The following is a 13,733-nucleotide window of genomic DNA, read 5'->3' as shown; positions in this document are numbered from 1 at the left end:
GTGTTAGCTTTTATTAGTAGGGGGATCGAGTTTCGGAGCCACGAGGTCATGCTGCAGCTGTACAGAACTCTGGTGAGGCCGCACCTGGAGTATTGCGTGCAGTTCTGGTCACCGCATTATAGGAAGGATGTGGAAGCTTTGGAAAAGGTGCAGAGGAGATTTACTAGGATGTTGCCTGGTATGGAGGGAAGGTCTTACGAGGAAAGGCTGAGGGACTTGAGGTTGTTTTCGTTAGAGAGAAGGAGGAGAAGAGGTGACTTAATAGAGACATATAAGATAATCAGAGGGTTGGACAGGGTGGATAGTGAGAGCCTTTTTCCTCGGATGGTGATGGCAAACACGAGGGGACATAGCTTTAAGTTGAGGGGTGATAGATATAGGACAGATGTCAGAGGTAGTTTCTTTACACAGAGAGTAGTAGGGGCGTGGAACGCCCTGCCTGCAACAGTAGTAGACTCGCCAACTTTAAGGGCATTTAAGTGGTCATTGGATAGACATATGGATGAAAATGGAATAGTGTAGGTCAGATGGTTTCACAGGTCGGCGCAACATCGAGGGCTGAAGGGCCTGTACTGCGCTGTAACGTTCTATGTTCTTCTATGTTCTATGATCATATAAAACAACTGTGGATAATTTTAGGTTACTATTCGTTTTCAGAGGAAGCAAATTGAAAGCTAGTCTCGCTAATAGCGCCACGAAACCATCACTGATTGTCATAAAAACCCATCTCGTTCACTCACGTCCTTTAAGGAAGGAAATCTGCCAAACTTACCTGGTCTGGCCTACATGTGACTCCAGACCACAGCAATGTGGTTGACTCTTAATTGCCCTCTGAAATGGCCTAGCAAGACACTCAATTCAAGGGCAATCATGGATGGTCAACAAATGCTAGCCTGCCAGGGATGCGCACATCTCATGAAATAAAAAAAATTAGGCAAAAGGAACATTCAACAAGCATTCTAAAAGCTGAGCTTCTCAAACAGGTAATGCATAGTGAAGAAAATTAAATAAAATGCAGCAACATACTTAAAACTATAACTTTGATATTTTCATTATATTCAATGGAACTAGCTGTGATTTCAAGTGGGGTCTTAATGACCTGTGGCTACAGCAAGTGCTATGCAATTTAAAAGACATGTAAAGTTTTCAAAAAGCAGCCAAAAAAAAAAGCAACTCTGGAAAGAACACTCGAAAGTGAAAATATTAATCTTTCGGCATAATTTCAAAATCAGTTTCATATTTATCAGTTAATGTTAAATTCAACTCTTAACTCATCTGGAAAAAATGGGGAGGGCAATGTATTGAGAATCTTAAGAAATATTCGAATACAGCTTAAGTTAGTTATTCAGTATAAACAAATCTTACACAAAACTGCAATTCAAATACGCTTTACTATTTTTATGAACATAGCTGATCAATACAATTTCGCAGAAGCATTGTATGGTGATTAAAAGCAGTTAACATTTTTCTAAACTTGCAGTACATATATATCAAAAAAATTCCAAAAGATTATAAAAATTACTACTTTAAATGCAAATAAGAAAATTAAAACAAGATCAAGTCAGCAGTGCATGAACAATGAAGCCACAGGCCTAGTGCATAGCCAGAAAAAGGGCCCTTTCCATAAACCAGCCGAACGTCTGGCAGGTAATTTGTATTTATGAATGAAGGTAGACAACTACCAAGCAGATTTTTTTTTTAAAAATGCAGAATATGCATTGCTTGCTTACAAATTCCCAAAGAATGCAGATATCAAAGCATATTTTAGCAATAGATCTTTTCCATTAAACTTTCAGGAAAAGTATCCATTTTTCAAATAAAAAAGCCAAATTAGCAAAAGTAAAAGCTCTCCAAGAATACCAGAATTAATAAAAATCACACCAGTTCTGTCAGCGTGGTTTCACAGCTGTCTTCCTAAAAGATAAGTCTTAACATTTCTCCCAAGGTACATCGGGAATTTATTTCAGATCTACTGCTCATATCCTCAACGGTTATAGAAGTCTAGCTTCTTTGTACGAACCAGCTACAAGAGGAAATCTCACTGAATGCATGACATGGTGACCTCCACCGTCAGACATTCCACCAATCAGATCCCAGAATTTTACAAGCTCCGTCAATCTGGTTTGCTTAATAATACCACCAACAGCAGCTCAATCCTAAGGAATCCATTTTTTGAAATTCATTGGGGAATGTTCTGTTCATCTGTTTACTAACTAGGTTTTAATTCAGACAAATCTACTTCGTTTCTCGTTCAGTAACTGGAATGACAGTCCCACTTTACAGAAATAATTACTTCATCTTACCAGAAATAACGGCACAGAAGGGAACTAGCAGAACCCGGAGGGAGGGGGAGGAAGGAAGGAGAGGAGAAAAAGCACAAGGACGTTCATAAAAAAAACGGAGACACTCCGTGCTATTAATGCTCAAATATTCTATACAATATTAAAAGGCACATTTCATTTCAAACGGCGACAAAACATACAAATAAAGACTATTATAACACATCTAGGATTGTGCAGTTTTATTATGTAATCCATTGCATTTCCTCTTTCTGCTGCAGTCTCCAGCCATATCTAAACATAGCATTGATTACCTGTAAGAACGCTCCCCTCTCACTGTGTGCTTCCGAAAAGGAATGATAGTGCCATTGTCCTGAACGATGTCGTTATTATTCTCACCATTTGGGGAAAGTGCTTGTTGTGTGGGACCTGGCATTGGAGCCATCCCAGACTACAAATTTCTCACTGCGTGCTATAGAATAGGCTCTGAGCCCGTTTCTTCACAACGGGGCTCCACTTGACCTCAGTGCTGACGTCAAACGTACGAGAGAAAAAAATCTGGAGACGTTCGGCAGTAGTTGTCATGTGACAGGATTTTACCATAGTAACCAGCTAACTCATCAGATCTCAACAATTCACACAGGAATTTAGCAGAGCCACGTCAATACATCAAAGTGAAACCAGAGGCAAAATGCAGGCGCACCTCCATCTGCTGTATAATCCCCCATGCCTAAACTTGCCTCCCTTAAAATGACCGTTTCATTCAAACAATATCATTTACAACCACGTTGAGCTCCTTCTGAGAGATCATGGGATCAGCTTATGGTCAATTTAAAGTATTAGTATCTTTATTGTTGTCAATAATGGACTAACAACATATTATATTCAGATTTTCATCCCTCACTACCTTCTACTAGTATTTACGGCACAGTGGCGCAGTGGTTAGCACCGCAGCCTCACAGCTCCAGGGACCCGGGTTCGATTCTGGGTACTGCCTGTGTGGAGTTTGCAAGTTCTCCCTGTGTCTGCGTGGGTTTTCTCCGGGTGCTCCGGTTTCCTCCCACAAGCCAAAAGACTTGCAGGTTGATAGGTAAATTGGCCATTATAAATTGTCACTAGTATAGGTAGGTGGTAGGGGAATATAGGCAGGTGGGGATGTTTGGTAGGAATATGGGATTAGTGTAGGATTAGTATAAATGGGTGGTTGATGTTCGGCACAGACTCGGTGGGCCGAAGGGCCTGTTTCAGTGCTGTATCTCTAATCTTAATTCCACTCCAAATAAAAAAGCTAATCAATTTTGAGTTTTTCAATAGAAATCAACTGTGCTTTTTTCTTTTGGGCCTCCTTATCTCAAGAGACAATGGATACGCGCCTGGAGGTGGTCAGTGGTCAACTGTGCTACATATATACAAAGAGAAATGAAGTCAATAAATATGAAATACATTATTAGGAACAATGGTCATTAGATACTTCAGTCAAAATATCACAACACACCACATTGCAAGACAAACATCTTGTCACGCTAACAAAGGAACCCGTGATGACATATGCAATGAACTGGTGGAAAATGGACACATTTGTGCCACAGGCAAAATGGAGTAGAGGTCAGGTGACCCCTTCGGTACTGTCAATAAACACATTGTCTGTTGAAAATGAAACTTGTTAACCTCATCTGAATTAGCTTTGGAGAGAACCCATTGAAATTGAAAGGATGCCGTACCATTTTGATGACTCTTATCTACAGGAAGGAGCTAACAAAGACTTTTGCAGACTCTCTCCAAAGCCAAGGCCAAAGTAATAGGTGCGAAGTAACACTTATTTATCAGAATGCACTACATTCAAATGCCACCATGTAACAATGGTTCACACATCTTGGAACATTGTGTGGATCACCCCAGAGGAGAGCACCCTTAGTCACTTGACAAGTTTCTACCTTAGAAGGTATTTTCCTAAAGGGAAAGGGCAGACCAGCCACAGCAGGTCTTTTCCAGCCAGAACAGCTGTGAGACAGTTCCAGCGAAGCAGGGGCCCTGCAGACAACATCTTTTAACTACTGCAGCAGAAAAATTGTAAGGTGACTTTGGAACTACCCAACTCCCACCTGCGAAGGTGAACCAGGATTTCCATCATCGACTTCGGATTAAGGCTTAACCACAAGGAGCCTGCAACACTTCACCCTTTAAGACAAAAACTCAGGCCTGCATCATTGAAAGATTTCCTCCTAAAAAGTTTTAAAAGGTTTTCGTAAAACGACGAACACTTACCACAATTGAACTCTAACTGCATGCTACCACTCTACTCTATCTTTTCTTGTGCATATGTGTGTGCGCGCGCGAGAGAGAATGCGTGAGTGAATGAGGTTGCGAACATTTTTTTAACCTATGAGAAAACCTGTTGTTTGTCTATTCATTTAACCCTTTCTATTTATCTAACTATTTTCAAAACATTATCTGCAGTCAGTTGAGGTGAAAAGTGGATGTCACCCACACCATCCCACTTGTCAGTAAAAATATACACCCGATTTGTCAAAACAGATTAAACTGATATTTGCATAAAAATTTTTGTGATTTTATGACTTACTTTACAAATCTCATGCAATTGGTAGGATACACAACAAAAGAAATAGGAGTAGGCAAATCATCCCTTTGAGCCTGCTCCGCCATTCAATTAGATCATGGCTGATCTACTTCCACACCATATTCCTGCACTATCCCTGTATCCTTTGATGTTTTTAATACGTAGAAAGCTATCAATCTCTGTCTTGAACATACTCAACGACTGAGCATCCACAACCCTCTGGGGCAAAAAATTCCAAAGATTCACCACCCTCCAAATGAAGTAATTCCTCATCTCAGCCCAAAATGGCCTGCCCCATATTCTGAGACTGTGTCCTCTGGTTCTAGATTCCCCAGCTAGGGAAACATCCTTCCTGCATCTATCCTGTCGATCCCTTTAAGAATATTGTATGTTTAAATGAGATCACCTCTTATTCTTCTAACGTCCAGAGAATAAAGGCCCAGTCTATTCAATCTTTCCTCATAGGACAATCTCTCCATCCCAGGAATTAGTTTGGTGAACCTTTGTTGCATTTCCTCTATGGCAAATATATCTTCCCTGAGGTAAGGAGACAAAGACAACAATTTTATAACTTCAATCCAAGTGTGCACTTTTTAAAAAAAAAGGGTAAAATGGTGTAATCGTTCCCTTTCAGAAATGTATGTCATTTTCTCACTCAGTGCAACCAAGATTGATATTTTGCCTGTTTTTTCATGTGGACCGAGTTGCTCATTACTCTGCCATTAACACACTCTCTAGACTAATGTGGTCAAAGACAAAGCAAGCATCAACACTCTGACTTTGTCCCATGACAGCTTTGTTATTTAATCTCTCCTGCTCTCTACCATATCACACACCTTCCCTTTTGTTCTCTTCCCAACCAAACTCCCCACCATCCTTTACTTGCTTAAAACCCAATCCTTTTCTAACCTTTGCCAGTTCTGATGAAAGGTCACAGACCTGAAATATTAACTCTGCTTCACTCTCCACAAATGCTGCCTGATCCACTGAGTATTTCCAGCATCTGCAGTATTTTGCTTTTATTATTATAAAAGAGATTGATTGAGTTCGATAGTGAAAAGGGAGGGAGGTGGAGTTAATCAAGAAGGTATGGACTTCTCAGCCATAGTGACATTTCCTGTTCCTAAATATTCTATGTTCACAAACTCAATTTAGATGTATACATTTGTAATGTTACAAGTCTGTGCACATTTCCTATCTGGAGCATCTCTCTTCCTGTTGTCACACTTGTATCAACTTTTACCCATGAAAATTCCTACATATACATTTATAATGGAAACCGCCTATGTAAATTGCCACAATGTAATTACACCCACTACTAGCGGTGGCACCGTAGTACCTCAGTGTTGTGTCTCCCAGCCCCTCAACCTATACTGCAGAGAAATTCCCATGTTCCAACCAGCTGTGTTTCCTATCTGTCATAAATGAAGGGTCACTGACCCGAAACGTTAACTCTGCTTCTTTCCACAGATGCTGCCAGACCTGCTGAGGGTTCCAGCATTTCTTGTTTTTATTTCAGATTTCCAGCATCTGCAGTATTTTGCTTTTATGCCATAAATGTTACTATTTAACCATGAGCAGCAACATAAATCCAAGTATTATTGGAGAAAATAAGGCAAACTTTGACTTGAAAATGGGGGCTCAATTATGTCTGCTTGCTCTAGTCCAATTATCACCTTTTGACTACCCTCAAAGACTATTTTTGGTTGTGATCCTTTTCTGGTGCCACAGGAGGTTGACTAGTATATTCCAAAAAGTAAGTTTCTTCAAAGACCTATCCATAGAAAATTTGGAACAGCACCACATGCATGTGTTAACTTATTTTAGAACATGTTTCAGTCCTGCCTAAACCAGTTATACAAGGGCAAAGCACTCATGATCTATTTGAAATTAGCACTTCTGATTGGAGTGTAGCTAATTGTGTAAATTACATTGGTTTCATATGTCAACATAATCTTAAGGCAACAATATCAAACTTGCCTCATCACAGTTTCAGTAACTCCCCTAGAGTTCAAGTACTGCAGTTTCCAAGTTCTGTATCTGTTAATTTTGAGGCGTTGTCAGTACATTCTTAATTTGGGAATATATCCCATATTCTTTAACACTGAGGTGCCTAAAGTTGCGTTCCTTGCATAAATAGAATCTCTACTAAAGCCCACTTTGGCCAGCCATTAGTGGGTATATGCAGGACATCCCCATCCTATTTATCCTTTCCCAGAAGGGGATCTTATGGCTGCTGCTCAGCATCAACTCGCTGTAGTTAGAATTAAACCTGCAATTTTCCCACTCTTCAGTACTATACTATAGTGCTTGAAGTACATACAGTACTATCAGTCGCTACCCGCACCCCACCCCCCCACAAACCACCCTCTCCCAGTTTAAGTACAAAATATTTTGCAACATCATTCTCAATATAATGGCGATATAAATTAATCTACCCTGACAGATTCAATATATGGGAGACATAAGGTTGGAACCCTTCCATCTACGAAAGATGGACACACAGCAAACAATCCATTTAGGTGGGGTGTCTTCTCTTGGTGCACCTTTGTTGATGGCCATGATGGCCAATCCTTGAGAGGCAGGTTCTGCCACAAGTGCTGCACATGAAGCTGCCAAGTCATGCTGTGAGTTGTTGGTGCCGGTTGCCAAGCTACTGTAGCAACTGGTCGTTGTGGTAGAGCACACTAGTCCATAGGATGTGTCGTCTTTCCCCTCTTTCGACAGCTAGCGAATCCCAAGTGGGAAAGTCGACATTTAGGGACTTCACATCACGCTTGCAAGCGTCCTTGAAGTGGAGCTTTGGGCGCCACAATGGTCATCTGGCCCCGGCTACCTCACTATACAGAAGGTCCTTGGGTATGCGACCTTTTTCCATCCTGCGAACGTGTTTGATCCACCAAAGTTGCCTCTGTTTAATTAGTGCCAACACACTTGGGAGCTCTGCCTTTGAGAGGACTGCCACATTTGTGATTTTGTCCTGCCAGGACATACCCATAATGTGCCGCAGACAGCAAAGATGGAAATTATTGAGCTTCTTTTCCTGGTAGCTGTAAGTCTCCCATGTTTCACAGCCATACAGCAAGGTGCTGAGAACACAGGCTTTATAAACCATGAACATGGTCCGAAGGGTCAGCTTGGTAGTATTCCATGCGCGTTTCGCAAGTCGGCCAAAGGCAGTAGCTGCTTTCCCTATGCATGTATCCAGCTCTACATTAAGAAAAGACTGTCTGTCATCATGGACCCAAAGTAGTAGAATTTGCTAACCACTTCCAGTGGGGTGTTATTTAGGGCGATCAGGGATGGAGATGCAACACCTTGTCCCATGGCCACAGTTTTCTTGATGCTTATAGGAGAACAAGTTCAGCATGGGAGAGACAGTCCACGAGTCTTTGTAGTTGAGTTTCCGTGTGAGCAATATACCTTCAAGATATCACTTTCCAAACATATTGCTTGTTCACATATACAGAGTAATAATATATCTTTCAGCTTTCTTTGGCCTCCTTATCTCGAGAGACAATGGGTAAGTGCCTGGAGGTGGTCAGTGGTGTGTGGAGCAGCGCCTTGAGTGGCTCTAAAGGCCAATTCTAGAGTGACAGGCTCTTCCACAGGTGCTGCAGAAAAATTTGTTTGCCGGGTCTGTTAGACAGTTGGCTCTCCCCTTGCGCTTTTGTCTTTTTTCCTGCCAACTGCTAAGTCTCTTCGACGAGCCACACTTCAGCCCCACCTTTATGACTGCCTGCCAGCTCTGGCGAACGCTGGCAACTGACTCCCACGACTTGTGATCAATGTCACAGGGCTTCATGTCGTTTGCAGACGTCTTTAAAGCGGAGACATGGACGGCCGGTGGGTCTGATAACAGTGGCAAGCTCGCTGTACAATGTGTCTTTGGGGATCCTGCCATCTTCCATGCGGCTCACACGGCCAAGCCATCTCAAGCGCCGCTGACTCAGTAGTGTGTATAAGCTGGGGATGTTGGCCGCCTCGAGGACTTCTGTGTTGGAGATAAGGTCCTGCCACCTGATGCCAACTATTCTCCGGAGGCAGCGAAGATGGAATGAATTGAGACGTCTCTCTTGGCTGACATACGTTGTCCAGGCCTCGCTGCCATAGAGCAAGGTACTGAGGACACAGGCTTGATACACTTGGACTTTTGTGTTCCGTGTCAGGGCGCCATTTTCCCACACTCTCTTGGCCAGTCTGGACATAGCAGTGGAAGCCTTTCCCATGCGCTTGTTGATTTCTGCATCTACAGACAGGTTACTGGTGATAGTTGAGCCTAGGTAGGTGAACTCTTGAACCACTTCCAGAGTGTGGTCGCCGATATTTATGGATGGGGCATTTCTGACGTCCTGCCCCATGATGTTCGTTTTCTTGAGGCTGATGGTTAGGCCAAATTCATTGCAGGCAGCCGCAAACCTGTCGATGAGACTCTGCAGGCACTCTTCAGTGTGAGATGTTAAAGCAGCATCGTCAGCAAAGAGGAGTTCCCTGATGAGGACTTTCTGTACTTTGGTCTTCGCTCTTAGACGGGCAAGGTTGAACATCCTGCCCCCTGATCTTGTGTGGAGGAAAATTCCTTCTTCTGAAGACTTGAAAGCATGTAAAAGCAGCAGGGAGAAGAAAATCCCAAGAAGTGTGGGTGCGAGAACACAGCCCTGTTTCACGCCACTCAGGATAGGAAAGGGGTCTGATGAGGTGCCGCCATGTTGAATTGTGCCTTCATATTGTCATGGAATGAGGTGATGATACTTAGTAGCTTTGGTGGACATCCAATCTTTTCTAGTAGTCTGAAGAGACCACGTCTGCTGACGAGGTCAAAGGCTTTGGTGAGATCAATGAAAGCAATGTAGAGGGGCATCTGTTGTCCGCGGCATTTCTCCTGTATCTGACGAAAGGAGAACAGCATGTCAATGGTCGATCTCTCTGCACGAAAGCCACACTGGGCCTCAGGGTAGACGCGCTCGGCCAGCTTCTGGAGCCTGTTTCGAGCGACTCGAGCAAAGACTTTCCCCACGATGCTGAGCAGGGAGATTCCACGGTAGTTGTTGTAGTCACCGCAGTCACCTTTGTTTTTATAGAGGGTGATGATATTGGCATCGCGCAGTCCTGAGGTACTGCTCCCTCGTCCCAGCACAGGCATAGCAGTTCATGTAGTGCTGAGTGTATAGCAGGCTTGGCACTCTTGATTATTTCAGGGGTAATGCTGTCATTCCAAGGGGCTTTTCCGCTGGCTAGAGAGTCAATGGCATCACGGAGTTCCGATTTTGTTGGCTTTGTGTCCAGCTCATCCATGACTGGTGGAGGCTGGGCTGCATTGAGGGCAGTCTCAGTGACAACATTCTCCCTGGAGTACAGTTCTAGGTAGTGCTCAACACCATTTGTTTGCGTTGGTCAGTGATTATGTCCCCAGATTTAGATTTGAGGGGGGCGATCTTCTTGATGGTTGGCCCAAAAGGTCTCTTAATGCCATCTTCCATTCCTCTGACGTTTCCGGTGTCTGAGGCCAGCTGAATATGACTGCATAGGTGTTGCCAGTAGTCATTTGCGCAGCGCCTGGCTGTTGTTTGTGCAGTGCCTCTGGCTGCTTTAAGTGCTACGGATGTTAACTCGCTGGGGGCTTTCTTGTAGTTCAACAGTGCAATGCGCTTAGCGGCTATGACAGGTTCCAGCTCTTCATTATGAGATTGAAACCAGTCTGCATTTCTCTTCACACGTTTGCCGTAAGTGGTCAAAGCTGACTCATAGATGGCGTCTCTGATGTGGGCCCACTTGATCTCAGCATCCCCTGTGGCAGTGTTTTTAAGGGCTGTTACAAGTGAATTTAGAAATGTTTGTAACAGCTGTGGATGAGAAATTCTGCTAGTGTTGATGCGCGGGTGGCCCTTCTGCTTGGAATGATGCAACTTCTTTGGTCTGAGTCTAACCTTGCTGCACACCAGGGAGTGGTCTGTGTCGCAGTCCGCACTGTGGAAGCTGCGTGTGATTTGAACACTGTTTAAGGAGGCGCGCCTTGTGACGGTGAGGTCTAGCTTGTGCCAACGACGCGATCTTGGGTGCCTCCATGAAACCTGGTGACAGGGTTTAGTGTGAAAGAACGAGTTGGTGATGCAGAGATTATGATAGGTACACAACTCAAGCAGTCTCTGCCCGTTCTCATTCATCCTTCCAACGCCATAGCGCCCAAGGCAGGAGGGCCATGAGTCATGGTCGGCCTCAACCCTGGCATTAAGGTCCCCCAGCAGGAACAGGTGTTCGGTGTTGGGGATGCTGCTAATGATATTATGGAGTTCCTCGTAGAACTGGTCTTTAGCTTCAGGTGGGGAGCAGAGTGTCAGAGCATAGATGCTGAGTAGGTGTACGGGACCAGAGGTGGTGAGCAGTCGGATGGACAGTATGCGTTCCGAGCCATTTGAGGGAGGCTCTATCATGCTGAGCAAAGAGTTTCTGATGGCGAAGCCCACTCCATGCTGTCTTGGTTCTTCAGGATCCCTGCCCTGCCAGAAGGTGCAGTCTTGCTCTGCTGGAGATCCACTCGCAGGGAGGAGTGTCTCCTGAAGTGCTGCAATGTCTACATTGAGTCTACTGAGCTCATTGCTAATGATGGCGGTCTTCCGAGAATCGTTGATTTGTGTAAGGTCTTCCGACAGGCCAGGACACACATTTCTGACATTCCAGCTTGCAAAGCGAAGGGCTGGTACCTTCTTTCCTTTTTTCATGTTGTTTGGTGTGGTGTTGCAGTCCACTTTTTGGGCAATGACTCTGAGCTCCAAGCACCCATTGAAGCAGGTGGACTGTGGCGGGACAGAACCTTATTGACCAGGGGCTGCCCGGTTTGAGGCGGGCGGTAGCTGTCCAGTGAGGTGCGATGACCTCTCCCACCGACAAAGGCAACCCGTGGCGCCCAATCTCTATGCCAATTTAGCTGGACTTATAACCCGTAACTGCTGCCTTCCGTGTTGTTTCAGTCGCTGTGAGGCGACTATGGAGTGACCTCTCCAAAGCGCATGCCTGGGCGAATGTATGGAGGTTGAGAGTTGCCCAATCGTCAAAACCCCCCTCTCGGCCTTTCTGGTGGGGTCCAAAGGAGTACAGAGCACGACCTTTGGCACCGGTATGGCTGCAGGAACTGCCGGAAACATGCCAAAGGTGACACACGACCACCTATGGGGTTCCGCACTGGATTTTCTGTTAGGGTTTACTCCCTTAGCCTTGGTCTCTCCCGAGACGCCCACAAGGCAGTGGGGTTGTTAGGGCCCCTACACAGGTGTAGGATGATGCCGGTGGGAGGAGGGGGTGCGAGGGGGAGGGGTGGAGGGAAGGGGGCTCTAAGGTGGTAGGGGGGTGCAGGGGAAGGGGGTTCAGCGGGAAGATGGTGTGAGCAGGGGGACTGGGAAGGGGTTGTGGGGGGGAGGGGGGGGTTGTGATCTGCGAGTGTGGAGCCGGGAAGGGGAAAGGGGTGGGGGGTGGGGGGGGGGGGGGGGGGGGGGAGTGAGGGGAGAAGGGGGCGAAAGGGGGTGCAGGTAATAAGCCATTCCCGCAGTTCCCACCATCGACGCCTAGAAATCTCGTCTGCGTCCTTCGGGAGGTGAGCGACATCCTCGGGCGCCGGTACCAGCTTTGCCGACAGTGTGCTGCAGGTGCTCTCCGAGCCATCTCCCGTGGGCGCTTTGATGTTGCGGCCGAGGAGCTGTTCATGGCTTTTTGGGTGTTCGGGGCACCTTTTCACAAGGCTTCCCTAGAGTCAGCTAGTCACATAATTCCTTTCCTGCTTAAAGAAAATATATTTGTGCCTCCAGACTCCCCAAAGTCTGTCCATCTACAAGTCAGGAGTGTGTGATGGAATATTCCCCATCTGCCTGGATGACTGCAGCTCAATGGCATCGAAGACAAAGCAGTTCACTTGATCGGCACCCCATCCACCACCTTAAATATTCACTCACTCCACCACCACCGCACCGCAGCAACAACATGCAACAACCATCTACAAGATGCACTGCAGCAACTTGCCAAGGCTTCTTAGACAGCACCTACACAAACCGGTGACCACAACCACATAGAAGAACAAGGGCCGTGGAGGCGTGGGAACACCACTGCCTGCAAGTTCCCCTCAAAGCCACACGCCATCCTGACTTGGAACTATATTGCCATTCCTTCACAGTCACTGGGTCAAAACCCTGGAACTCCCTTCCTAACAGCTTATGGGAGTTCCTACAGCACAAGGACTGCAGTGGTTCAAGGTGGTGGCTCACCACCATCTTATAAAGGGCAATTAGGAATGGGCAATAAACGCTGGCCTTTCCAGTGACGCTCACATCCCAAGGACGAATTTTAAAAGAAGGTTCATTGCAACCTTGAGGATTTTGTTTTAAATTTTTAAAAAATGCAAGCTACTCAGTTTTTCCAAACTCACAACAGGTCTGCTGGTCTGTGCGAAGCCAGACCCCACCCCCTCAATTTGTCAAGTATTTCCTCTCCTGACAGCATGGATTCCTCAACTCCATACAGCACTATGAGAATACTCTACAATCCCAATTATTCATTTGTGAATTTTTGATAGTAAGTGCTGGCAGACTATTTGACTTCGAGGCAGGGTAATCATAACTGAACCTTACCTGGTATCCACACACATGCACTTCCAGCAGGGATTGCTGGATAGCATTCAGAAGCACAAACTCTATGCAAATTATCCATCACTATCCTATGCTAAGGTCAATTGCAGTGCTGCTCTAACAGAGGTTAGCTAGCTCAGCAGAGACAGGGAATGGACCCTGTCCCTTCCTATTCTTCAAGACATAGCTACAAACTCGACCAACCAATGGGGGTCCCCCGAATCCAGTTATAAAATTTGAACTTGAGTATCATAGTGCATAAGA

The 13,733-nt window shown here is 45.2% G+C and overlaps 1 protein-coding gene across 3 annotated transcripts in view; it reads right to left on the bottom strand.

The window, feature by feature from the left end:
- Nucleotides 1-13,733, bottom strand: part of mapre2 (microtubule-associated protein, RP/EB family, member 2) — a 163,102-nt gene that overhangs the window by 87,314 nt on the left and 62,055 nt on the right. Inside the window, exon 1 of one of the 3 annotated variants that reach the window (XM_068031797.1) lies at nucleotides 2,594-2,818. The exons of the other annotated variants lie outside the window; for them this stretch is intronic. Within the exon in view, the coding sequence (XP_067887898.1) occupies nucleotides 2,594-2,724 (131 nt within the window). The 5' untranslated portion in view covers nucleotides 2,725-2,818. Of the gene's footprint in view, nucleotides 1-2,593; nucleotides 2,819-13,733 lie in introns of those variants that run through there. 3 annotated transcript variants of the gene reach the window in all.

The sequence above is a fragment of the Heterodontus francisci genome, chromosome 5, assembly GCF_036365525.1.
Source record: "Heterodontus francisci isolate sHetFra1 chromosome 5, sHetFra1.hap1, whole genome shotgun sequence".
NCBI lineage: Eukaryota > Metazoa > Chordata > Chondrichthyes > Heterodontiformes > Heterodontidae > Heterodontus > Heterodontus francisci.
This window is presented reverse-complemented; position numbering and strand designations above follow the sequence as displayed.